Source organism: Ixodes scapularis, unplaced genomic scaffold (genome assembly GCF_016920785.2).
Source record: "Ixodes scapularis isolate PalLabHiFi unplaced genomic scaffold, ASM1692078v2 PGA_scaffold2__306_contigs__length_199485367, whole genome shotgun sequence".
Classification (NCBI taxonomy): Eukaryota; Metazoa; Arthropoda; class Arachnida; order Ixodida; family Ixodidae; genus Ixodes; species Ixodes scapularis.
This window is the reverse complement of record NW_024609857.1, coordinates 65,017,629-65,044,045: the sequence shown is the minus strand read 5'-3', so window position 1 is coordinate 65,044,045 and position 26,417 is coordinate 65,017,629. Positions and strand designations below refer to the sequence as shown.

Below are 26,417 nucleotides of genomic sequence, written 5' to 3'. Positions count from 1 at the left end.
TCAAGCCGCTTCTTGATTTCCTCTTCATTGGCGTCCCCGATTTCCTCTTCATTGGCGTCCCCACTTTCCCCCGAGACTGTCTTCCCAACCGCTACTGGCATTGAAGCTCTCGGCGCCGAGAATGAATGCAAAGGTCTTGGCCTTCTGTTGTAACATCGGTCCGGATACAGGAATATTCTGGGCCCTTGCGACTTCTCAACATCTTCAAAGGCAGCTTTGCGTACACGCCGCGCGCCTGAGTGCTGGTTCTGTTCTGCCTTGGCCTTTATGTCACTCTTGTTTTTCAGTAGAGAACTCAAAGTGCTTTTGGTAGGCCTAAAGCTTCGGCGACGCTCGACTTTTTTCCTCCATTCTCAACCCGCTGGATAGCTTCCAGTTTTGCAGCAAATGTCAGGGACGTCCGTTTTTTAGCGTTTGGAGCAATCACTCACGCAAGGCAACACGACACACGAAAGAACTACGATCACACGCGTACCACTACCGATAACACCGAGGACGAGGAGTCGGTGCGGAAAATGCAGTGCGTCGTTGACGTTGCGACGAACTATCCAGGTAGCGGCGTGCGCGCGCCGCTACGTTTAAATGGCGCCCTCGGCATGTGTGTAGGCAGTCGGAAGTAGAGTTCCTGTATAGCTAGCTACCAACCGTAGGGAGCCTATACAGGAACTCTAGTCGGAAGCGCCCATTGGCGCCACCGCTATCTTCGAGTGTGTTGCGGGAAAGCTCGCCGCCTGTCAAAAGAGCGCGGGCTGTTTGGGGTGGCGGAGTTCGATATATCCATTTTATGCCCAACCTGTTCGAAATAAAAAAATGCATGCGATTTTCCGCGTGATATAGAAAGCGTTCGATATAGGCAATAATTCTATATATCCGTGTTCGATATATCGAAATTTGACTGTAATCAAGTGATCTTATCAGGAGTACAAGACCTTGGTTCTGTTTTATCCCAGTAGCTAAGATCGGCCAATCCTACAGTTTTACAAACTTTTCTCGGGACTTTTAGTTCCAGACGATGTCGTCGATCAGACTGCAAGAGTGGTTGCAACAACGGCTCTGGCCGGTTGATTCGCAGCATCAAACTGCGACATCATCATGGCGTTTGTCATATCCCTGTACATGCTCTTTCATCGCTAACCCAATCAAGTGCAGCCAATGTTCCATGACTTGCACTTTTAGTATGTGTGTTTGTGGTTGTATGTGTCTGAGCCTTTGACTGTGCTCTGACCTAAGACAAAACAAACTACACGGTGAGTAGCGAGGCTGTAAAATTTATATTTGTACAATTTTTTTCATATTCTAGGTACTTCTCTAAATATTAAAGTCGACCAATAATAAAGTATTCATGTTCCTTAAAGCCATTTCGGCACAGGTGTGGCACAATTCTTAGCAAAAGTTGCATTTTGGCACAAGATGCAGCAGGTTTTGGTTCATGGTGCAATTTGGCACAAATGGTGCGGCACTTCCATTACTGCAATTGTCTCTGATTTGGCAAAAGAGCCACAAACCAGTTAAACATGATAAAATAATTAGTGACTAAAGTGGACAGCTTCCGAGTTTTGAGTGTTTATTTCATCAAAAGAGAAGGCTCCTAGTCTCGCAGTCGAAGAAACGAAAGGGGGCTGGCACTTTGTGGAGGCGCGCGGGCAAAGAGGCCTCTCAGATGTTGATGACGCGGCTCAGCTTCTGTATTCTGTTAAGCAGGATGTCACCCTGCTTGATGCACGCCTAGAAGAAACATAGGGAAAAGAGCATCAGCTCATTGAAAAAAGCCATGCCAGAAAAAAAAAAAAAATGAAATAAACTACCCAAATTTATTACACTACAAATTATTACATTGATTACAGGGTTTTTCTCAAAACGCAGGCCAAATCATTCCTGCAAAAAAGTGCACAACGCAAGGAAAAATAAAATTGATGTCGTATTGGTCTCTGCCAAAGGGCCCCTTAAGGAAAATGAATAATGTTTGGTATAATTTGTTTATAAATTATTTTCGAATAATGAATTTTTTACTCAGTAAATTTAAAGTATGGCATCAATTAAAAACTTGCTGTCCATCATCGAAAACCACTGAATCAACTGATTTTAGAGATATAAGACATGCAGTGGTGGAACTAACAAGTGATTTGGAGCAGCTCTTGTAGCAGGGAACAACGGGTTTGGGAGCGGAGATTTCTACTTTTGGAGCAGACAGTTTTTAGTTTTCATGTCACAAATTTTCATACAATCTCTTTGATAAATAGCCCGTGGAAAAAACTTCAGTTGAAATGTTAGGGGACGTAAAGTGTCATACCTACAAGGGAACTGGCCGCTACAGATATTTACCTACTTGTTGAACAATTATATGCGGGCAATTTTGCAGATGTCTCAATTAACCTATTAAGAGCACCGATCGCGTCTTCGGTCTGTGTTTGATGTAAAAAGATGCCTTTGGCTACTTTAATTGTAGGTTTTGTATCACGATGATGTAACTGTCCCGAGTTCGACATCAAACGGACACTTTTTTGCAGAATGTGCCTCACGCTGCTCTCGTTTGTATTCCGCCAGCTACTGTTCATACAGCAGCTAAGCGGAGCACATCGCTACTCTAACCGATTGCAATGAACAGCGCTGGCTATTTATTGCGATCAATGTGAGCACTGTTTGCACAAAAAACGACAACTCTTCGTTAGGCATGTGCAAATAATAGATTTTGGGTTCGAAACAAATTCAAAGTGGATAGTCGCTTTGACCAAATATTTTTGAATTGTTGCTGCACCTTTCTCCAAGCCTTCCACTACTGTTACACCATACTTAAATAAAATTAAGCTGGATGCACTAAGGTTGCTCCTAAGCTTCTAATAACCCACTTATGAGTTCTGTTAAATTTAATCTAGCTATATTTATAAACTGTAACCTCAGAAAGTCCTACACCTACATTTGGATGGAAAGTAAACAACAGATCTGACATAAAATTAAACCTATAAAGGATCCCAGGCATACCTAATTGACGGAATTCATAAATCTTCTGAATACAGGTTTGTAGAACATCGCTGCCTGTCATATACCCTCGCATTATAGCAACAGTTAACTCCCATGTAAATATCAACAAGCATAATGTTTCCTGTACGTCTTTTTTGTTTTTTTTTTAGATTAGGTGTACGCGTGCACCATACCGCTTTGAAGGTGTATTTTTCGCCTAAACACATGGCTACAGCGAAGTGAATCGCGAGATCACGATGTCAACTCAGCACGTACTGCCTCTCCACAGTGCACCGGTGCTTGAGGACAAGCGCACTCAACGCTTCAAAAAGTATGAATTTCACAGTTCATTTTGAAGCGAATATCAAATAACATACTATTTGAAACCACTATTTGAGAATTTGAACAACCCTACTCTTTATAAAAAATACTTAGGAAAAAAAAGAAGTACTAAATTTTTAGTAGCATTGCCAACAATGCCACGTGCCAGACACTTCGTTTCCTTTTCAAGACCAGCTTCTTTTTGGTGCAGACATGGTGCAAATTGTCCACAAGTACAGCCGCCTTTGGAGCAGCATGTAGCAGGTTATTCATTCTGGTGCAGTTTAGCGCAAATGGCGCGGCAGTTCAACAACCGGGCATGTAGTGTTTTATGGCATTCCAAAAAAAACACTCAATTTGGACGTGCCTCTAGGCTTTGGTTTCTTATTGGGATGCATCTTTGCCCCAAGAGCCCGCAACACATGTGTGCCACTGTTTGTTTCCTCCTGTGATAGAGACAAGGCGGTAGCTGTGCGTCTCGGCCATGGACAAGCATTTCAAACAACTGTAATAAAATGTTCAGAAAAAAAAAGGCAATATCCCCCCTCCTCCCCCTTCCCCTTGTCGCCCACATCCACGTTCCGATACCCGAAACTAATCTAGCCTTGACAATGCAGTGCAAAAAAGTTGGAAAGCTGACTGGCACATACAAATAGTAGTGCATTTTGAATTTGAGGTAAATAGTAGTTTGTGGCAAACATTTTCAAATTAAATAGTTCCTCCAAGCTTTTCACTAACTGCACCATGATTAAACGAAAAGCCAGCTCAATTCGTGAAGTTTGTTTCCATCTATATTCATTAACCGCGGCCTTAGAAAGTCCGATACCTACATTGGGATGACAAGTCAACAATGTATTTGACATAGGGTTGGTGTCGGAGCGCAAAGATGCACTCCGGCAGAAAACCGAAACCTAGGAACATGTCCAAACTGAACATTATTTTGGAATGCCCATGCTTACCGTAATCTTTTTAAAATGGGTTGACTTAGTGGTTTTCAATGATCGTCAGCGAGTTTCCAATTGAAACAATATATTTACATTTATTAAAAGTTAATTACTCGAAATTCATTAATAAACTAATTATACAGCACCTTGTTAATTTTCCCAAATGGGCTCTTTGGCAGAAGAGCCCAACACGACACTAGCCTTTTCCTGTGCGACGAATACTTTCTGCAGGAATGGCCCATGCTTTGAGACACCCTGTATAGTTTGGATTCTAAAACTGGGTGCCTAGAAAAACAGGGGTGCTCCACAGCACCCTCGACGGTTCCTTAAACTCCCAAAATATCCTAGGGCAACTCTGTTCTATGTAAAATGTTCTTCCCTGATTAGGGACTACCTTAAAAGATCTAAGTGATTGATTGACACATAACTATGAGCCAAACACTCAATAGTACTACATAATAGTCCCTCGTAATAACAGTCAATGTGAGGGCAAAAATTTAATATAAGCTGTAATTCAAGAAAAGTGAGAGCCAAAGAAACAGTGACAGAAGCCTCGAAACTGGATGGGAACACTGCAAAAAACTCAAAACATATATTTAATAAAAACAAATTTTGGTGATGAACAATTTGCAAAACTTTTACTTAGGTGAAAAAAAAGAAAAACAACCTTTCCACTCATGTAAAGAAGGGAAGACCAGCGAAGCTGTACTATGATGGGACAACCTCAAGGATGACTTCTTGGATGACCTCAAGGACGACTTCTTAAACGACCTCAAGGACGATGCCTAAAGGACAATGTCTAGGACAACGTCTAGGAGGACTTCTAGGGCGACCTTGAGGATGACCTCAGAGACGACGTCTAGGACGACCTGTGGAACGATGTTTCGGACGATCTCGAGGACGACGCCAAGGACGGTTTCAGGGACGACATCAAGGACGACCTCAAGAACGATTTCTGGGACAACCTCAAGGATGACTTCTAAGAAGACCTCGAGGACAACCTCCTGGACGACCTCAAGGATGACGTCCAGGACGACCTCAAGGATGACTTATAGGACGATCTCGAGAACGACGCCTAGAGAAATTCAGCCTTTCCATTCTGGTGAAATTCAGAGTGGAAAGGCTGGAAAGGTGGCTGCCATCTATGAGCGAGGCTGGCTAACCGGTTGTCTGGTTGCTGCCATCGCTCATAGATGGCGGTAGCTGTCAAGAGTTTTGTGTCGACATTTGTTTCGTACCGGACACGATCCTGGGGATCCTAGCCCTTAACAGCTCCGCTGTAAAAAAAGCAATAAGTGGAGTTTGTTGCTAATTTTTTCCCGGCATCAAACCTCAAGGTACTTTAGGCATCGCAAGAGCACTGTCACCACCGCTACACTCCACTTTGTTCCAAATCAGCCGTAGGACGTTTCGTGTCTCTGCAGACGTCGATATTTCCCTGGGTGCCTCCTGACCTCTCTTCAAGTTTACTTTGACCACACACAAGGTCTACGACCGCAGTATCATGGCAGGAGCAAGAACGGGAACGCCCGCAAATCGAAGTTATCGTTGGTGGCTTCACCAACGTGTTCGCAGACGCCCCTGTAGAGATCGTTGCAACTCTTGGGATTGTGTGCTAGAACTAAAAAGGCAGGTTTAAAAAAAAATGGTATGTACACTAGCTCGCACTTGTTGCCTTTGCAGTCCCGTAAGCTTAACCCTATCTTCCCAGTGCATGCAGCATTACTGAGAATGCTTGTAATCTTCCAAACAGCTTCGTCGCAAGCCTACACGCAAGCCACACGCAACTGAAAAAAACACGGAGTCGTTCTTGCAATTAAAGCGAAGCGTCATCCCAATCCGAGGAATGTTACACGACCCTTTTCCTGAGTCCTTACTCACCTGGTATTGGTAGTTCTTGCTGTCGGGACGGTTGGTCTCTACCACCTCTCCCACCTTGTCGATTTTGCAGTGGAGCCGCCCCGCAGCTATGAACCGGGCGAGTTCCCTGCAACGAGAACGGACAACACTGGTCGGTGTGCGCCGCGGCGGCGCCAGTGTGGCAGACGGAACAGCTCTGGAGCAGCAAAAGGGCAACCCCTCTCGTGCAGTGCTCGTGACCAATACGTACCCCGCATTCGCACCTTTAGGAGACGTTCAAAATTCAGCACTGTGGCTTCGTTATTTAAAATCTGTTGGCCAAGGACACGCACAACAAAAAGGGCCCCTTAGCATGCAGTCAGAATCACCCATACTAAACATGGGAATACCAGAATTGAATATAACGAGAAATTAACTCACTTTTGCATTATTTTAGTGCTAATACTACCCAGAAGACGAGCCGTCTCCATTATGTCATCGACAGTGGACCTACCACATGCCTCAAGTGGCAAACATGCCGAAGGTCGACGCAGCGCCACTTTACGTCAGAATTAAATCGTCATGACTGGTGGACGCCAGCCAACACTATTGCATCACTTTTATGATCGCGTCTTCCAGACGCTACGTGCAGTTTGGCCGAAAGAAATGGGCCTATTGGTTGACGACCCCAAAGACTCGCTGTCAGAGCCGAAGAAAGACTAACAAAAGAATGGGGAAAGTTGCAGACTCACTGGTCAATGAAGGACACGGTCACCCCAAAGGCGTCGGCCATGTACTGCAGGGTGAGGCTGCGGTAGGACTCCAGCAGCTGCGAGTAGGCCAGGATGCGCATTTCCCGCACATAGAACCGGTAGTGGGGGGCGCACAGGCGGTCCCGCTTCAGCAGACGCTCCACGTGGGCTGCCACGGGGAACAGGGAGGTGATTACTTTTCACTGCCCTACTGCGTGGGTTCTCTGACAGTGTTCCTAGGAACCCACGGGATCCACAAAGTATCCCCAATAACTGATCGAGCTCTTGAATATCCTTGACCGTTCCTGCCCCCAAGTGAACTGCATTTTGATTTTTAAACACGGTTTTAGGAAATCTGAATCCTTTGTTGGTGTATACCTATGGGTCAAACGTTCCCTATTATCTGCATTCTTGCTTACAATGTCTACAAGTGTCTCCACTGCTTTATTGCTTCAATGCAGATAGGTTCCTTAAAGAGAAGCTGAAACACTTTTTTCAGAACATGAAATAGAGGCTGATTCTAACATAGTTTTATCCCGTGAATCTGAATATCACATTAGTTTTCCCCGAAGATGTACCTAACGTAAGAAAACACGAAAAACTTCCGACCAATCGTTATGTCATAAGAGAATCTTTCGGCCGCCACACGCATGTCGCTCGAGGGCCGCACGTGCGTTGCATGCTTGCCGGGTACGTTCCTCCGCACTGGAACCAGTCGTAACGTCTTTTTCTGTCCTTTTTAAAAATAGCAAGAGTGAAGATGCATAGCTTTGACAGGCGCTGAAGGATCCTGAAAACTTATGTGACGTCTCACTGCAAAAAGGAGGGCCTTCAACGGTACTTTTGGAAATAAATTTTTGCAGCCTCCACGTGCCAAATTAAAAAAAATCATTTTTGTATTCAAGATCCTGGAGGTCAAATGAAGGCAATTTAAGAGTGTTTCCTCAAATACAAAACCGCTTCAGCTTCCCTTTAAAAGGGTACTCCAGCATTGTCTTTCTAGTGTCCGACAGGCGTGGAAATTTGCTGAACAGATAAAGAAAACATCATTGAAATAGCAACCCAAATATTGGGCCAAAATTAGTTTTTTTCACAAGCTTATTGAATTTACAATTTTGGTCCTCACAGTGTTTTTCAAACTGAAAGTCTATATTGGCAACAATGAAAAAGTGACATCAGGGGAAGGCAGGGGTTCACTCTTCGGGCTGTACACTGTTCCCAACTGATTACAAACAGTTTCATGGTGCCAGATGAATGCTTCGTAAGCTCGCTCCAGCATCTGCGCAGTAGCAGGAAACAAATGCTCGGCACAGTCCATTTCTAGACTACCCATTAGACCTCCAAGCCTGCCTTCCCCTCATGTCACAGCATTGAAAAGTATGGGTACATTTAATTGCTGGTTTCGGTGTCGTCTTCACTTCTCGATTTTACAATAACTAGTCTGAATTTCGCTATACTAAATAGCATATTGGAAAAGGTAAAGGCCGGGCATTCCGGAAATATAATTAGTTGGGGTAACTCAAAAAGTCGCCGAGGTATCCCTTTAACTATCATTCCGAATATATAGGCAATCCACAAGACTGAAAGGTTTGAGAACACCTGCACAAATGGAACAATGTACAGTCATGTCTCAATAATATGAATGCCTCAGTTTCCCAGAAAAATCGCCCATAGTGCGAGTCGTCTATAATAACTGATCGGGGACAAAAGTCACAAAAAGCCTAGTAACAACAAGAAACATAATTTATTTAGCTAAACACAAAAACTTTTTTTTTTTTTATGCCGACACTTTTGAGCTTATTTTTCTGTCCAGAAAGCGCAACACGGCTGCTACTTGAAGTGTGCTCTCTCCATGTCCTTCCTGCTCAAGGTAAGCGACAGCTGTTTCCAAACCGCACTGAGCTGCACGTGTTACGACTGGTCTCTCATCTTCTTCATCAGCTACAGTTGTCAGCGCAGAGTTTTCTTTAGACTTTCTTTTATCATTCTTTCTGCTAAACTAAAAAAAACTTACATTTTTTTTTTTTTTTTTAGTTAAGCACATAGCACTGTTTGTTTAAGTTTCATTTGTCATGGTCTCTGACCACTTCTGGTTATTGCTGAACGTTGTCTACTCTACCCTCCAAGCGACCAGAAAAGCGTTCGGCTTTGCCTTTTATGCCAATGACAGGCTTATGATCTGAGGAAGCTACTGCCATGAGCCACTTCAAGGACAAGAATTCCGCCCAACCCTCGTCATAGCCTTATCTAGGAGAAATTAACTCCGTGCGTCCAGAGCTTTTCTCCCGTTCCCCAAACAGTGACGAGTTCTACATTGAAGGGGCCAGGCTGCTTAAGGGTTCATTCTTTTTTTGTTCTTGGATGTAGGTCATACACAATCTCAAGCAACAATAGGCTGCAAGCAGTAATGGCCCATTTTTCGTAAATAGAAAAAAAAAAAAAAAGATCCATCTTTTGGTGAGCAGCTCTTATTGCGAGGCCAGCAACAAACAACCAGGCGCACACTGCGACCTCCTGGGTTCATTATATCTTAAGAGTGTTTTTAGATCTAATAACGAGACAAAAATGCCCATACTTACCCAATTCGTATTTAAAATAGCTGTCCATAGTCCGGACTGCAGGTTTCCATATTAACGAGGCAGAATTACATGGCGAAAGATCGGTCCCCGAAAATTTCCGTCTATAATGCGGGGTGTCCATATTAGCTAGACATGACTGTACCTGGATGGTATGCATGGCCCAACATCCCAATCGGCAGTGCGGGCAGCAGAATGTTTGGGATGGCAAAAGTTTAGGGTCTGCCCTTCCCCAGCACAGCTAGCCCCATACCTAACTAGGGAACGATGTGACCCCATTTAAACCCTCTAGCTTCGGTCGAAAGTTTCATTTGCCCAGGTCTAATCTTTCAAAGCGTTTCTTTAGGCCAAGGGGGGCCAGTGTGTTCAGACAGAGCAAACTGGGGAGTGTAGCAAAACGATGCTTGATTACGTCCGACTCTGCAATAACCAGTCTTGATTGCAATGCCGTCGGCGGTGAGGTGAAACTGGGTCCTGGCTACACCCTGCTTCTCCTTACGATGCATCGCAGCGGACCCTTCGAGCCATCGAAGCCAATTGGCATCGCTATTGGTTGCTGCACACCTCCCGAAGGACAAGTGACACCCGCATGGCATTGGGTTGGCTCGTAGCATCCTTTGAGGTCCTCCTAAGGGTGAAAGGAAGTATAGAGGAAAGGCCACTCACCCAGCTTCCTGAAGAAAAGGGCGTACTGGCAGCGGTACAGGGAGAACAGGTACTCGCTGATGTCAGGAGCCCCGTGAAGCACCTCCAGAATCTCCGAGCCCTGCACAACCTGCAACGGATTGACCGACTGATTCAGAACACGCTTATTGAAATTCCAAAGAGGAGAGAGGAGTGCGGCTGAGACCATTCTCAGACCTTTAGGGGCCCCTAGGAGCCCCAGTCGTTCACTCGACCCATTGACACGGTGCAGGTTGACCGAAATTTACGGCAGACAACCTTACCCAACCTCCAAGGAATGGGGTCGTATGCAGATGCCAGTCTCGACGTATCTCAGTTTAAAGTACGCTCATAAAGGTACCAATGAGGTGACGAAGGCTAATAGACTGATGAAAATTATTTACAAGCAGGGATATACATTACCCTGATGCGAGGCAAAATAAATCGGTACCTTTCTCGCCAAGGTGGTGTGCGAGAGTTTATTGTACCACCCATCTCTGGTTCTTTCAACTAAATGGCTTGGCTGGTGCTGAAGTGGCTACAATTAACAAATCCGAATAATGTACATCATTTTATGCAGTCAAAATAAAAAGTAGCACACTGACAACATCAAGTAGTTTTTAAATGACTCCACAAGCCTGTTCAGACTTGTAAGAGTGACACTAAAAAATTTGCCTGTTGCCATGCACAGATCTTTGCCATCCCAAAATACTATTCAGCAACAACCTACTGTAAAGTACCAAGCAACTGTCCCCCCCCCCCCCCCCCCCCCCTCCCAAAACATTTTGAGATAATTCGACTACATATGGAAGAGGCCCTTATTCGGGTCAGGCACAAAGTTCAAGATGGCGGCCACAAAGTGGCAACCATAAAAAGTAAAAAAAAAAAAAAGTTTCAGCCTTTCCACTTTGGTAAGAAGGAAGGGCAGCGGAGCTGTAGCTTCTGTTCTCGGAAGTGGCTTTCCAGGCGAGTGATCTGCTTTTCTTTCGCAAGAAAATTTTAAGCGCTTGACGCACATGGCGATTGCGGACCAACTGCACAACTGCGTACGTTGTCGCTACTTCCGCACCCGGTCTTCTTTTCCCAAGGAAAGAGCACGCGGCCGACCCATCGTAAGTCCAAACCGAAACTGTTAAGAGCGTAGGAAACAGCACGCAAAACAGACGAGGACGAAGGAACACACTTGACGTGCACTGCGCTCGTCATGTGTGCTTCTTCTTTGTTTTGGTCCATTTTTCTCGCTGTTTTCTATGATGAATTCCCACCAACTCGCCCATCTATTCTTCTACGATAGCTGCAGAGCCGCATATTGGGAGAGTTTGGCCAGTGGGTGTGGCGACGAAGGCGCCGAAGAGGAGAAAAGTAAATGAAAGGGAGGAGAGCGCCGAAGGAGCGAGAGAGAAAGAAGGGAGCAGAGAAGATACGACCGCCATTTTTTCGCAACGCTGTCGGAGAGACTGGTTGGAGAAGAGCACTGCTGAGGCTACGTGCCGTCTGCTACAGGCAGACTTCTTTTTCGCCTGAATAAAAGTTTGTGGCCATACGCCGAAATATCTTCATTTATTAGCTTTTTAACCCACCGAGGAATAACAGCATGTCATTTTCTTGCCAGAGCCAGCGATATAAAAGGAAATAATCAAGATTTAGATGCCGATCCCACGCATTCCGCCGGGAGAATGAACGAAAATGGCGGCCCTCCCCACTCAGCTGAGAGCAGCCGGGAGTTCACGCGCATGCGCTCATGCCTCTCGCTCTGCGCCGCGTGCTGATCGGCTCACCCGGGAGTAGAGCGTTACGGCGGCGAGATCATAAGACTGACCAAACTCTCCCCGTATACGGCTCTGGATAGCTGGAAACGTTGCCACCATCTATGAGCGACGGCGGTAACCAGACTCGTTGCCTGGTTACCGCCGTCACTTATAGATGGCGGTAACTGCCCAAAAGTTTGTGTAGGCTTGTGTCGACATTTCTTTGGTACCGGACACGATCCTGTAGAACCTAGCCCTTAACAGCTCCGCTCTAAAAAAAAAGCATTATAGCCTGCATTGTTGACGTTTTTTGCGAACAATTCAATGAATATTCAACCTGGAAAACGGAAATACTGGCATTCCCCTCGGTTGCTATCAAAGACACAAAACGATTCCTCAAAATCGGATCCAAAGATGAGGTCCAGGCCCTCAATCTGTAGCTCATTGGGGTCCTCAGGGACAATGGCACCGATGTCAGACAGCAGCAAGTTGTTCTCAATCTTGGCAGCTTCTTCGGACAATAGCTTCTTGCTCACCGCACATCCAGAGTTCCTTTTGCGCTCTAAGAACTCATACAAGGTGTCGTCAACTTCTTCGCTGAAGACGGGGGCACTATTGCTTAATTTGCGTCGAACCTTTGACTCCCCGAAGTTTTATTGCAGCAAAAGTTAATATTTCTTGTCCCACTCACGGACCGTCTTACGGTTCCACTTGAAATGGTGAAAGGTCAGGTGGATGGTTTCGCTATTCTTCCGATGCCAATCCATAACTTTTGCACCGCATATGAATGCATGGTGAACAAAGACAACCGCTCCCAATGCAAACTACTAAGGAAATGGTGGTGATGGCTGGTGGTGAGTTCTCAAAGTAACCCCTTTGATTGGACTGGATTCCATATTAGAATCCAGTCCCTGCGACAGCGTCAGCCAAAAAGCCCGAAAGAAAGCTAAAAGAAAAGGAATGCCTTCGGGACGGGTGGCAGCGGGAAAAGGGGGGGGGGAAGCTTGCTTGCTTGTGTACAGAAATGGGAAATTCCCGGAAAATGTGGGAGGGCGCTAACTCAAGTGAGGGTGCATGCTCAGTACTTTATGGTATTTATTAAACTGATAAAAGGCAGGGCATCTCCCACATGAGATACTGAAACTAGTTTTACACTGAATTCAATTGGATCGGAGCAAACTGTAGTTTTACAAGACAAAACCTGCTCATCAGACTATTCCACGAACCCTGGGGAGAATGATGCAGAGAAGGCTCACATACCATATTTTTTCGCGTATTACCCGCATCAAAATTTAAAAAGATCCAAGACAAAGTAGGGGTGCAGGTAATACGCGAATTTGGACGCGAGTATGGCTTCAAGGCAGTACGCGCCAAGCCGCATGGTCTGTAGGGACGTAAATTCCCCAGAATCCCTCTTAGCCGCTGCTTCCTAGGTACTCTCTCCCGTCTCTCCTAAGTTTATTTTCTTTTTTGGAGTTGCTATCTTTGCATTGTCTGCGCGCCAAAACGCTGCACTGGCCACACACCCACAAAGGAAGAACGAAGCTATCTACGTCAATCTTGCCATCTTAATCGTCCCGTTCCGTTCGACATGAGCTGTGCTCGGCGGCAGTCCATTATGGCGGAGCAGAAACTCAAAATAATCAGCGTTGTCGAAGAGATCGGGAACGGTGCAGCAGGCCAAAAGTATGATGTCAACGAATCCTGTATACGCAGGTAGAGAGCAAAGAAGCAGAATCTTCAAAGTGCAAGCCGTGACTGCAGGTCCTTCCGCGGTCCCAAGACTGGAGCCGACCCCCAGATTGAAGCCAAGCTGGTGGAATTCATTGAGGAAAAAAGAGGCCGCGGCCACACCATATCAACAGGGATAGCCCAGATCGAAGTATGACGCCGGCAAGAGAAGACTGCATACCGCGCGACCAGTTTCGTGCCAACCGCAGGCAGTTTCATCAATTCATGAAACGCCAAGGATTTTCCACCCGGAGGCAGACGACCTTATGTCAACGACTTCCTGACACCTACGAGAAGTTAGTGAACTTCCAGTGCTACGTGATCGGGCTCCGAAAGCGACATGAGTATTTGTACTCGTAGATTGGTAATGCGGACCAAACTCTCATATACTTCGAAATGCCACTGGACACAACTCTTAAAAAAAAAGGGCTCCAAGTCGGTAAGCATTTTGACGGGCGGTAACACGAAACGCGCTGCACAGTGATGTTGTGCGCATTAGCAGATGGCACGAAGCTACGGCCGTACGTGATCTTTAAGTGCAAGATGCTTCCCACTGATTTTCCCTCCCGGATAGTTGTGCGTACGGAGGACAACTCCTGGATGAACAGTCATCTTGTCGTTGACTGGTTGAAAACCGCATGGAAAAACAGGCCGGGTGCGATGTTAGCGCGGAGGTCTATGCTAGTGCTGGACACGTTCCGGGGCCACAACACCGAGGAAGTGAAGACCCGTCTTGCGGATGACATACCTTGTCATGATCCCAGGCGGGATAAGACATCCATGCTTCAGCCGATGGATGTTTGCTTGAACAAGTTAAGGCGCACGTGAAGCGCATGTACACAGAGTGGATTGCCGAGGAGCAGTACGGCCTTACGCGGCCGGGCCAGATCCGCAAACCTGACATAGCAGTACTTTGCAAGTGGATTATCAGTGCGTAGAAGGCGATTCCTGCAGAGATGATTCGCAAGAGTTTTAGGAAGTGCTGTATCAGTAATCGCCTGGACGGCATGCATGACGATGCTCTCTGGGACAATGAAGATGCTTCAACTGATAGCTGCAGTGACTGCAGCGATGAGTAATGTTCCAATAAAGGTGCTATTTTTGGTGACTTTGACATTACTTTTCGTGGGTAATTATGCGAGTAATGTGCGAGGTCTTTATTTTCTTTTTCTAACAGTCGTAAGTTGGGGGTGCTGGTTATATGCAGGGGCGGGTAATACACGTGAAAATACGGTATCTCTGCCTTTGTTTTCGGCCGTTCACCGGCATACCAGTGTGTCAAACTGGTAATCCTTTACCGTCATAAGGTACCAAACTCTGTTGCTTCTCACAACACAGTTAACCGCAAAAAAAAAAAAGAGAGCACTTAGAAAGATCATACCTCACACCATAATGCACCAAAGGCTGGCCGAAGCGAGATGTCAGCTACGCCGCAAGGGATCTGGGAACTGGCTGTATAAAACATTCCGCTGTATGTATCACTGCAGCCAGCCAGTTGACAAAAACCAAAGCGGATGCGAGACGGGACTGAGGCTTGAGTAAACACGCATCAGTGAACCGCGCCTAAATGAAACACGCCGCAGTAAAGAAAAAATGTGTTGCCGATGAAACGTCGCAGGAGCATGTGTCCACGAAACGTGCTTCCACAAAACATACAATGTCAACAAAACGTGTGTCCAGGAAAAGTTGTCCATGAAACGGGTTTCCAAGAAACGTGTTTCGAAGAAATAATAGGACCTCCTAAAGGAGCGCGGACTTACCTTCTCCCTGAGCTCCACGCGTGGCAGGGAGATGATGCTGGCGAGCACGGTGTATGTGACAAAGGTCTGGTAGTCCATGAGCTCGTAGCAGGTGAAGGTGGACACCGTGTCCAGGAAGTATGAGGCCGAGCCCTTGAAGTCCCGCACCGCCAGGCAGTACATGCCCTGGTACACCTTGAGCCGGTTGCGCCGGTCCCAGTCCCCGCCTTCCTCGATCAGGCTGTGTGCGGTCGAAAGATTCAGTCGCCGAGTTTAAAGGAGTACACACACCACCTTTTCTTAAATTCTACAGCATGTTTCAGCAAGCCTTATGCACTTTCCCGCGCATAAATTGGTTTGTAACAAACAAGGCAGGTGACACGCATCTGTTATATACTTACCGTAAAATACCAGGGGGGTCCTCACTTTCACTAAAAACTGGGTTAGTCTAGGCATGGGCACTTGTCCAGTCAAATCAGGCACTTACTGTATAATTTGCAGAATTCTCAAGTGGGGGAAATGTTAATAGTGGGCGCTTGAACGAAGTGGGCGCTTCCGCGGTAGTTTACGGTATTTCGATTATACATACGGAAGTTAGTCAGTGAACGGAAAATACAGTTACTGAGCGCCTTATAGTGAGAGAGAAGCATTTGAATCGTATTAATGCTACAACAAAAGTTGTTGGTTGGTCGCGGGAGGCTCGACCGCGGGGAGAAAATTATGTGAATCATTTCAAATGTGATAGAAGATTTCATGGATGTCAACGAAAAATATTCCTAAATTTCCACAGCAGTTCCTAAGTAGTGCAATAAAGAAAGGCTTAGACAGTAAAAGTCGCTGCAAAATGGTGTCACATTTTAACGACAAACTGCGCGGCGATTTCGGCAACAAATGTTTATTCTAAATAATGCGTACGGCATGGCTCAACGCGCTGAGCAACGTAGAACACGCTAGGATGCTGCTAATGATTTATTATTTGGTTGCTGGGAACCGGGACATCGGAATGATGTCTTAGCCTGGGGTGTGCAACCACGACGACGGTCACACAAGTCCGTTGCCATAGTTTGTCGTCCGTTTTCTTTTCAGAGTCTGAGTACACGTGCACATACATGTTCATACTCCCCCGAATCCCATTTTTGTCAGCCTATGTGACTGCCGCCACAATTGCGCATGTTCCACTGCTGCCATGGTGCACACATTCCCTTGCGTCTCATTTCTATCAGGCTTCCAGAACCCCGAGAGCTTAACTGAAGTAAAATGAAAGGCAGCTGTGTGCAGGGTCTACCTCTTGGCCTTGCTGATGTTCCGTGTGATGAGGTCATGGTCCAGGTAGAAGATGCCAATGCGGATCATGTGGAACAGCAGGTCCAGCCGGTGGCCCAGGGACACTGTCTTGTCGTACGTTTTGCGGAACTGCGTCAGGGCCGCTTCCTGACAGACGAGCACATCCAAGTGAACGTCCATATTCAACGGTGCTGAAGAGCTCTCTTCTAAAAAGGGGTTTCACATTCAAAGAAGTTCTTCCAATAATGAGCAGACTTGACTCCACACGGCCATTAAAAAGCGGATTTCCTTATTTAAAACAAACTAACTAAAGGGTGGGAATTCTGCATTCTGCACATTACTAGATAGAAGGAGGTTTAAAATTTTCTGGTCCCTAAGGTTCTTTGCCCTCAACGTGAGCATTATCTGTTGCGAGACACACAGCAAAACAGTAGTTTGTTTCTCGCCACAAGCAAGTCACTTGGCTTCTAGTTATCGAATTCACAACTTCCCCAATCTACAGCTTCCCCAATTTACAGCTTTCACAATCCACTATTTCAGATCTTGAAGAGAAGCAGGCATAGGTGAATGTGTTTTTGAACCTTTCCATATCCAGTGACGAGAATGTGTTTTATTAAATAAAAATCAGAAATCTGCTCCTTCCTATTGAATAGCCGTGTATTATGGCCGAGTCGCACCAGAAAAGCATTCAGCCTGTAAGCACTATACTCCGTGTCACTACCTGCATGCAGTACAGGCAAAGGGAATGCCAGGCAAGGGGAGAAAGGCTGGGGAAGGAGAGAAACCTCCTCTCCTCTTTAAAGTTCCTAGTGCTCTCTCCTTCTCCCCTCACCCTCCATTGCCCTCCTTTCCCATCCCGACTTCCTGGTGTTAACCTTTTCTCTCATCGCCCGGCACTGCCTTTGCCTTCGCTGAACACAACTAGTGACACGGAGTATAGGAATATCTTTACAGGCTCGAACGTTACGAAAACCCGCAACAAAAGAACGCGGTCGTGAAGAAGTAGGAGGGCCTACCTAAAAGCAACTTACATTTTCGTATGAAACACAAAAATAATTATACAGTCATCTCAGCAATGTTCACTTAAAAGTGCAATCTTTATTAATTTTTGGAAGTAGTCGCCTAAAGACAGCAAACACTTATCGGAATGTGCGATTAGCTTTACCATACTGGTAAAATTCTTTCTAGCTTTTTTTTTTTTTAAACTGGTTCAGGAGAGCAGTCAATTTTTGCAGCCTCATCAGGTTAGAATTGCTGTCTACTAAGCTTGTTTTTAGCTATATCGAAGAAGTGGCAGTTGCGCGGGGAGGAGTTGGGGTTGTATACTGAATGATGCCAGACATCCCACTCAAATATTTCTAGTAATTCCACGCGTAGACTGCGGTTCTTATCCAGTCGCACAAAACAGAAAACTTTTCCTGTACAGGTATAAAAAAGCGAATCACACGTTCCAATAAGTGTTTACGGTGAATGGGTAACTACGTATGAAAATGAATACAGATTGTACCTTTAGACAGACGCACGTGATGCGAGCATACTTCCTTATTTATGTTTTATTCTAAGTGCGTAGCTTACTTCTTGATACACCTTTACAGAACTGTTGAAGATAGCTTTGGTAGGAAAAACGCTGCTTTTGTTGCATCAGCGAGCGGTGTTGGGCATTTGTTTTCCTGATTGGATTCGACCATAACAAAGATGTGGAGAGATGCAGCGCAAACTGCACAAACGCAAAGCTACCCTAAAATCCCGTACAAATGCCCTCCCCCAAGAGATCACCCATCCTCTTTTCTGGCTAAATAGTGATCGATTAAGAATTCTAAATCATCATCCCTTCCCAATTCCCGTCAGATATCCCTGTTGGATGTCCAAGAGGAATCACACTAACGGCAAGATTTGAGATATCAATACCTGTGACGTGTGACTTCGCAGCGGGTTCTAATGTTTTTGTCGCACCATGGAACTAGATTTTGAGGTGTTTCCTATTTGCGGCATCATTTTCTGCGATACATGAATTTATAGAAATTTCATATGTGCCCACTGCACTGTGAAACCCATATTTGCCGTTTCTATGACCTGCGGTATCCTTTCCCATGTAACGTGGTTAGTAGCAAGTGTCCACAGTGTTTACTGTTTATCTTCTTGCCGTGAACAGGTCTGCGCAGTATAGCAATAGCACCTTAGAAATACTTATGAGGTTCTGCATCTCTGTATTGAGATACATTGGAAAAATGTATTTTCATCTCAATGGTGATATACATTTACTATCATTTAGTGGTTGCATTGCAATGCTCTGCCAGGGTTACATATCTTATTACATTCGCTGTAAAATATGAATTGTCAGGTTTTTAGGATAAACTAAAAACCTTTTTTTCCTCTATAGAAAGGAAACCGAATCATGAAAAAAAAAAAAATCACAACAAAAACCAAGCTGAATTCGTTCTTCCCACAAAGCCCTCCATTTTTTTCCACATTAGTGCAGCAAATGCCGGAAAGGAGATGAGTGGAGAGAAGAAAACCACCAATCATGGACAGAAGAGAACTTATAAGAGTTTCTTTTTAACTTGTTCACACTTGAGGATCCACACATGAATCCGCACAAAATTGGACAGCAGTGACAAAATTGGCTTGCTGCGGACCCTACGAGAACAATCATCTATCTTTGCGAAAATAGCTGAACAGGTGATGTTTTTCTTTGCTTCAGTACTGTGCAAAGAACAACCCCTCCTCAAAACGCACCCTAAAACAAGTTCGGATTCCATCCAATCGTCGTGAAGAGACTGTTGTCGACACTGTAGACTTAGAGTGCTGGTTATTTGAAATCCTTCTCAAATAAACCCTATTTGGATAACGTGGCACCGTGGGGTACATACAAAGTGCTGTTCGACTGATTAGACTCATTGAATTCCATGTTGTGAGAGGGGAATACCCATGCCTTTTGGGCCATCTCGTGTAATCAAATACTTTCAACAGTTAAGACCTATGTAGGTCGACGCAACAGAAAATCGACGGTGTGAAAAGTTTGAGTAAAATAAAGCAACAAACATTCTATAGTTGTGTTCGCTCTGTCATACACGCACCTATCTTTTATTTGTTTTTGTTTGTTCCTAAGGATGACAGAATGCTTTCTCAAAGGCCTTGCAAAATTCTATTCGCCATAAAACACGCAAGAGAGCAAAACGCGGCAATTTAGCTGTCACAAGTGTCAGGAATTACGCCTATGCAGGCTGGCACAGCCCACTGATGAGAAAAACTACGGCCCAGGGCAGTTGGGCAGCACTGAACCACACCCTCAAAACCAGAGACGCGCGCTGTAAATCGCCTGGTTAGAGACTGCCGCTGGAGAGGTGTATATAAGACAATGTCTCCTCGCCTTCCCATTTGAATGCAACCTTTTCTAAGCACTCTGCTTAGTTCCGCGTAGAAGCACCAGACACGGCAGCACTATTCTGATTGACGTATAAACTACTGTGAATGGTTACCTTGGGTACGGAATCAACGGTAAACCAGAAAGAATATTCCACCGAAATAATGTTGGAATACAATAATTTTCAACACCCAAACTGATATTTTGTTGAATTTCGAAAGGTTGTAATAAAACTATAATTCTTAAATCAGGTAAAAACAACAAAGTATTTGTTATTTGATTAGGAACAACAATGACATTTTATATGTAGAATTTCATGATACCAAACATTAGAATGTAAACAATAAATATGCTTCATAAAAAAAAAAAATATCAGCTGAATCCACTGATCTATCTTATTCAGCTTTAATTTACTCTAACGACTGTGCCATCAGACAAATAGAACCTATAAAGAGGTGATAACTAAAGAGAGTTGACATACATAAGTAAACCCCCCCTACAGGGCAGTCCACATAAATCTTCTCGCATTACCCAAGCATATTTGCTAAATCTTCAACTAAAAGAAGAAAGAAAATTTTGTCAGAATATTGCAGTGTATCATATATGCTACAGTTTTATTAAAACAATTACCGCAAGGAACAGCTGTTCCGTCACCACTCACAAATTTACTTTTTTTTTATTTCTTTTAATATACTCGACCCATCTGTGTGTAACATCCCACTCTGGAGGAATGCTTTCTCACAAGGATGCGCTGCAACAATGCAAGACGCACAAAATTGGGATGCCTACTTTGCAGTTGTCACTTTGCTGCTGTGCACCAGTGCTCACTGAGAAGCACAGTCAACAGAGCTAACTAACCCGTCAGAACAGACCACGAACATGAGAAGTGTTGTGGAACTTCTAAGCACTGTCAGTGTTTGATTCAGACATAAAATCAAATAGTACATTATTTGAGGCAATAACGGACAGCTCGAAAAATTCGCACCAGCCTGGCATAAAAATCTGGACTCGCAGGAGGTCCCACGCTTTTATATTTTAACTGCTAATAAGTTGCGTAGCAGGATGCAGCAGGGTAAGCCCTTTGGCGCAGTTTGGGGCAAGTGGTGCCTCAATCGTATAACTGAATATCCATATTTTTGCTTTAAAATACACGTATCTCCACCCAGCCCCAAGTGTGGGTGGGTGTTTAATCGGTGTTTTACGGTGGTGACTCGTGCAGTCTCAGTAGTAGCACACCTTGTCTCCGATCCGGCTGAGGTACTCCGCCTTCACCAGGTGGGCCTCCCGGACCTCCGTCTCGCTCAGGTTCTTCTCGGCGTCCTCGATTGCGGAGTCCAACTTCTCGATCTGTGTGGCGTTAGCGGCCTTCATGTTCGTCAGCAGCTTGTTGTCCATCTGCCAGCCCAGCTCGTTGCAGGTCTCTTCATAGAACGGAGCCATGTCTGAAAACGCACCAACGAGGCATGTTAAACTGACTGAATCTAAAAGTCACACCGGACTACTTATTACTGTGCTTGAGACAAGTAAGGGGGTAAAAAAAGGCAGTGCGAAGATTTTCATACTTTTATTAAATACTGATAAGATTTAATTACATTCATGACCTATGAGACACTGAGAAACGCATTAGTTTCTCTTTCCACGCAATGGCAGCTGCAGAAAAAAAAAGATGTAGAAAACCGACCAGCATTCGTCCCTTCAACTCGAAGCCGGAACAGGCGGCCACATGATCTGGTACTGATTATGCGACGCCAATGTTCATCATAGACACATGCTGCGGTTGGCAGTGGTAAAACTAAGAAACGGTCGCTTGTAGCAGTTCTTGTAGCCAGAAAAATGGGGCTTTCTAGCACACAACCCAGATTTTGCAGAAGGCGATTTCAGACCTCCAATCTAGTAAATGTGATGCAAAGACTATTGGAAACCCTGCTGTCCTGCAAAGTTCTATTAAAAAGCTTAAAATGAATGAGTGTCATACACACTATAATACTTAGCAAAAAAAATCTAAATTAAAAATTGTCGAACAGTTTGTGAGAAGGCTCGGGTGGAACGACGCCATGGTCGTCGAGGCCTACAGGGGGCGTGTCCTACACGGGGAGTTAACTGTTCAGCAACTGCAGCCAAGCTTTGTACGCGCTATACTGAATGTGAGTTAAACATGGCTCTTTGAAGTGGCGGTGGTATTCTTGATTTATGTGGACGGCTGGCTAGAGCCACTAAATAATTTGCACTTCAGAGTAACGACACTTCAGCCGTCTTGGGGCTTAAAATTATGGTTGCCAGTTATCTAAAGCTTTATCAAGGTGGCGGTGCCCACTGGCAGATCGGGGAACGCAGTGCCGATACTCTAAGCATAGCTCATTTAGTGGCTTTATGTAAGGCTATTAGCTAATCCAAAGAAGAGCTTTTGGCCGGTGGCATTTGCAGCGTTTTTGTGTATGGCACATGCTTTCTTTCTTTGTAAAAGGAAAAACTTGTGCGTGCTGCACTGTACAGATTGTGCACTGGGCTGTGGAATGGTAAACTTTGGAGTGTACAGGGCAGGCTTTTAGATTTAGGTGCACTATCGGCATGCGAGTGCTCGGAATCGATTGCGAGGAATGGTCCCGAAGTCCCAATGTGGTGACGGTATATTATTTGCTTATTAAAGGGCAACCCCGCTTTATTTTTGACATTTAGAAAACTATGTAGCCCTCTTCAGTATCATATAGGAAGACCTCATGTCAAATATTACGATCTAATTCCATCTACATAATAAACTGGCCAGCAAACCTTCAAGTGAGCCAAGTCGCCAAAATCTGCCAACTCTAGCGTGCGACGTGAGGCGCAATCGTCAGCGTTGTCAATGCGACGGAGTTGGAGCAGCCAACGTTGAGCCACTACGTCAGAGGCATGACTACGTCATTCTCACGTTTTGTTTTTTACTTCTTAGAGCAAAACTGAACGATGACATCATGAGTTTCTCCTCCCGGTGTTGGCTGAACGGAGTCCACGTGATCACCGTAACGCGGATGTGCTAGTTTGTGCTGCCCTGCGCGCCTTGTCGGTCTGTTTCTCCTCTTTCGTCTTCTCCCTTTCCCCCTCTTCCCCAGGCCATCACCGTCCACGCCATGCGGCGACCTGCCCGCATAGCGTGGAAGTCAAAACCGACAAGGTTTCTGGCCGGTTTTGATTTCCAGAAGTCAAAACCGGCCAGAAACAAAGTGTTAACCACAAGAAACTGCGCAGCATTGCAGCCCGGCACACAGTATCGCCTGCTACCGCTCACGAAAGGACAACCTCGCCATTGGTGTCATGCCCTGGCAGCAGATGCAAAAAGGCAGCAGAGAGATGCCTTTTTGCACAACACCAAAGCAAATCAATGAATGGGTCTATTCCGTCCCCATACCCCAGACCCTATCAGCTATATTTAGCAAAAACCGGGAACATAGCCGCGGAAAATTTTTGGTGATTTTTGAATCCTCAAAATACATTGAGGATTCCGAATCTTCGGAATCCTCGAAGGACGTCGAATGGCGTATGCCGCGGGCTGCTTGACATTCGCTCTTTTTGTTTGTTCCCTGCAAAGGCCGAACAGGCTAAAAATCATGTTCCCACTTTATTGAGTCTGCTCTCAAGCGCCTGTTTGACCGTTTTAAAGCCGCTGGGTATTCTCAAAATTACGTGTTCAATCAGTTGTTGTCTCTCATCTCCCTCAAGAAAAAGTGCCAAAGTGTTCTTCAACCCACAAAGCGTGTAGTTCTTCCGTTTTTTCACCAGATTTCGCATATACTTAAATCTATTGGTAATAAGTATGGTATTAGCACGGTTTTCAGCAATGATTACAAGCTGAATCGTTTGACTTCGTTGCTTCCGCCAGAGCAGGGTGCACTAAAAAACACAAGGAAAAAGAGGTCAGTTGCGTGTCGGGAGTAGTATACAGGATCCCATTTGATTGCGGATTATGCTACATAGGACAAACCAAGCGCTGTATAAACGATCGTCTCACCGAACACAAACGTTGTGTCAAAAACAAAGATCCCTATTCGGAGGTATCAAAACATGTAGTTGAATGCAATAATTGTCTACCCAACTGGGACTCAACAGCAGTCATCTTATCAGAAAAGGATGATCGGAAGCGTTTGATAAAAGAATCTATAACAATCATGAATCATGGGAATGCGGTAAATAAGCCATCCCTCACAATAGATAAAGAACAAAGAAAGTTTTTACAAATTTGATGTCTGCGCGTCCTGTCCATTGGTGTGTTGAGGCCTTTGTCCAATTTTAAGTCTTTTCGCTTTGTTGTTTCCTGGTTGTTTGTTCGTTGCGTCCTTCCTGTTATAGTGTTGGGGCTACTTGAGGACTAATGCACTTTGGTCCTTCTACTTTGCTTTTGTATAAACAACCTGTAGTAGTGTTGGGGCCTCTTGGGGACTAATGCACTTTAGTCCTTCTACTTAGCTTTTGTTTTTGTATAAACTTCTCAGTTCTATTGTAATGCTTGTTTTTTGTTGTACTGCTTGTGGCACGGGTTTTCCCAATTCTCCCTCTTTTTTCTTTCGTCTCTTTTGTTTGTGAAGGTTTCTCCCTCTCTTTCCTTTGTCTCTTTTGATTTGTGTAGGATTTGACGCCTATATAAGCACCCTTCGTTGTCAAATAAAATTCAGCTGCGTTTGAGACTTTGTGTTTGTCCGTCCCTTTTTGTCCCAGTCTCAGGGTATTTGTCGAAATGTTTAACCACCACCAGCTCATTTGCGCCCTTACCATTTGTTCACTAAGGCTAAGAGCCCTGGTATTCCCTGGTTCTCGCAGTGGAAGATAACACAGAAAGGATAAGCATCCTGAACAGACAAATAAAGTAAAAGCTTTCGAGACAGGCCAGCGAACTCCGAATGCACAATGCAGGTGGGAAGTCGCGCTTGATTGGGTTTCCGCAGTTCAGGCAGTGGGAGAATTTTCTGGCTGATAGGGGTCGCCCGAGTCGGAGGGCGGTCAGAGAGCTGTTTTTGCTGAGGTCTATACTTGGGTCACACTAGTTCAAGTAAGTTGGAGTTACTTGAAAAACGCTCCAATTCAAAGTTGTTGCACAGCCCTATAAGTGAAGCTCTAAACTGGTTAAATGGGTGCCTCCACCTAAATCTAAAAAAAATCGGCCTGGGACCCTATGTTGCGCTTTTTGGACTTCCATGGCAACTAGGGAGAAGGAAGTAACGTAGGTGTGAATGAATGAATCTTAGTAACACCACGCATCTTTTAGCTTACCGATTTCCGCTCACTTTTTCTTCTGCAGAAATTTGTCATCAGTGACTTCACCAATCAACATCCAAAGAGCGTTGTTGATGGCACTTTCCTCTCCCTGGTCGCCCTGGGAGTCCAAAAAGCGCTACATAGGGCCCCTGGTCTAGGCTTCGATCCTCAGACCCTCCATAACTAGACTGCTGTAGGTTTAGAATAGCAGGGCAAGCCCCTCACACAAAACTCCCTGCTCATCGTCATTGGTAGTTTCCTTCTCTCCAGCGTTTGTTCCGCTAAAGTGGAAAGAGTAGAGGGCTTTTTGGGAAGAGCTTGTCCTGCTTTTTTTAACCTGCAACAGACAGAGCAGAGAGCTCAACAAGCAGGAGCTCGTGGAGAAAAATCAACTTATCAGCTGCCACGAGCCTTAACCGAACATACCACAAGGATGAGAGCCCGATATTAATGTTAAAAATAGTAGTAATGATTTACGAAAAACCTCCAAGGTAGAGTAGATGTTACAGGGTAAATGGCATTCATCCTGTTTTATATCTACACCAGTTTGGGTATTTTCTACGGATCATCACTTCTAAGCTCCAAATCTATTTGGAATTTGGACAGCAATTGTACCAATGATATTGCAAACAATCATGACTGAGTTCTGACAGATACCAAACTGGCCATGCACCACCGTTAGGACGTTAACATCACGCAGACAAAACATCGCGCTACACAAAACACCGCGGAACTCTTTCGCTCCCGAATCAAACACTTCGCAAAGGACGTATGTGGAGGCATTGAACAGCAAAAACTTCGAAATAGGAGAGCGGCAAGTCAACATCTCAAAAGCCTCGGGAAAGGAGACGATGACTCGGCTACAATGATGTTTCGTTTCGTGCAAGGAGCACTCACTGTTCTCGGTGATGGCGGTCATCAGGTCCTGCTTGAGCTTGTCATTTCCGGGCTCGTGGTGGGCCAGCAGAAACTTTATCTGCGCCAGATGGAGGTTTGGATTTTTCTCTAAGCTCTCATCTTCCAAATTTTCAAGCGGCATGATGAATCGAATTCCCACAGCGGCTTGTTCGTGGACGACGAGCAGGGAACTTCGAGCGGACGCCTGGCGGTAAGTGTCGAATGTCACTTTGCTTCCTTTGCTTCGCTTTGTAGACTTCAAACAAGTAATGCAACTCAATGTTTATTAAACATAAAGTGAATAAATTTTTATTATATTTTTTATTTAAAGCTCAACGCAGATAAAAAAATGTTTATTAGCCCTAAACTAGCGCC

At 45.0% G+C, this 26,417-nt stretch overlaps 1 protein-coding gene across 1 annotated transcript; it reads right to left on the bottom strand.

The window, feature by feature from the left end:
- Positions 1-1,547: 1,547 nt before the first annotated feature.
- Positions 1,548-26,273, bottom strand: LOC8032705 (26S proteasome non-ATPase regulatory subunit 6). Its single transcript, XM_029972011.4, has 8 exons — positions 26,043-26,273; positions 21,156-21,361; positions 16,557-16,702; positions 15,293-15,512; positions 10,057-10,165; positions 6,815-6,983; positions 6,105-6,210; positions 1,548-1,725 (listed from the first exon to the last, which is right to left on the bottom strand). The coding sequence occupies exons 1-8, from the start codon at positions 26,182-26,184 to the stop codon at positions 1,657-1,659; spliced, it is 1,167 nt and encodes a 388-aa protein (XP_029827871.1). The 5' UTR covers positions 26,185-26,273; the 3' UTR covers positions 1,548-1,656.
- Positions 26,274-26,417: the final 144 nt, after the last annotated feature.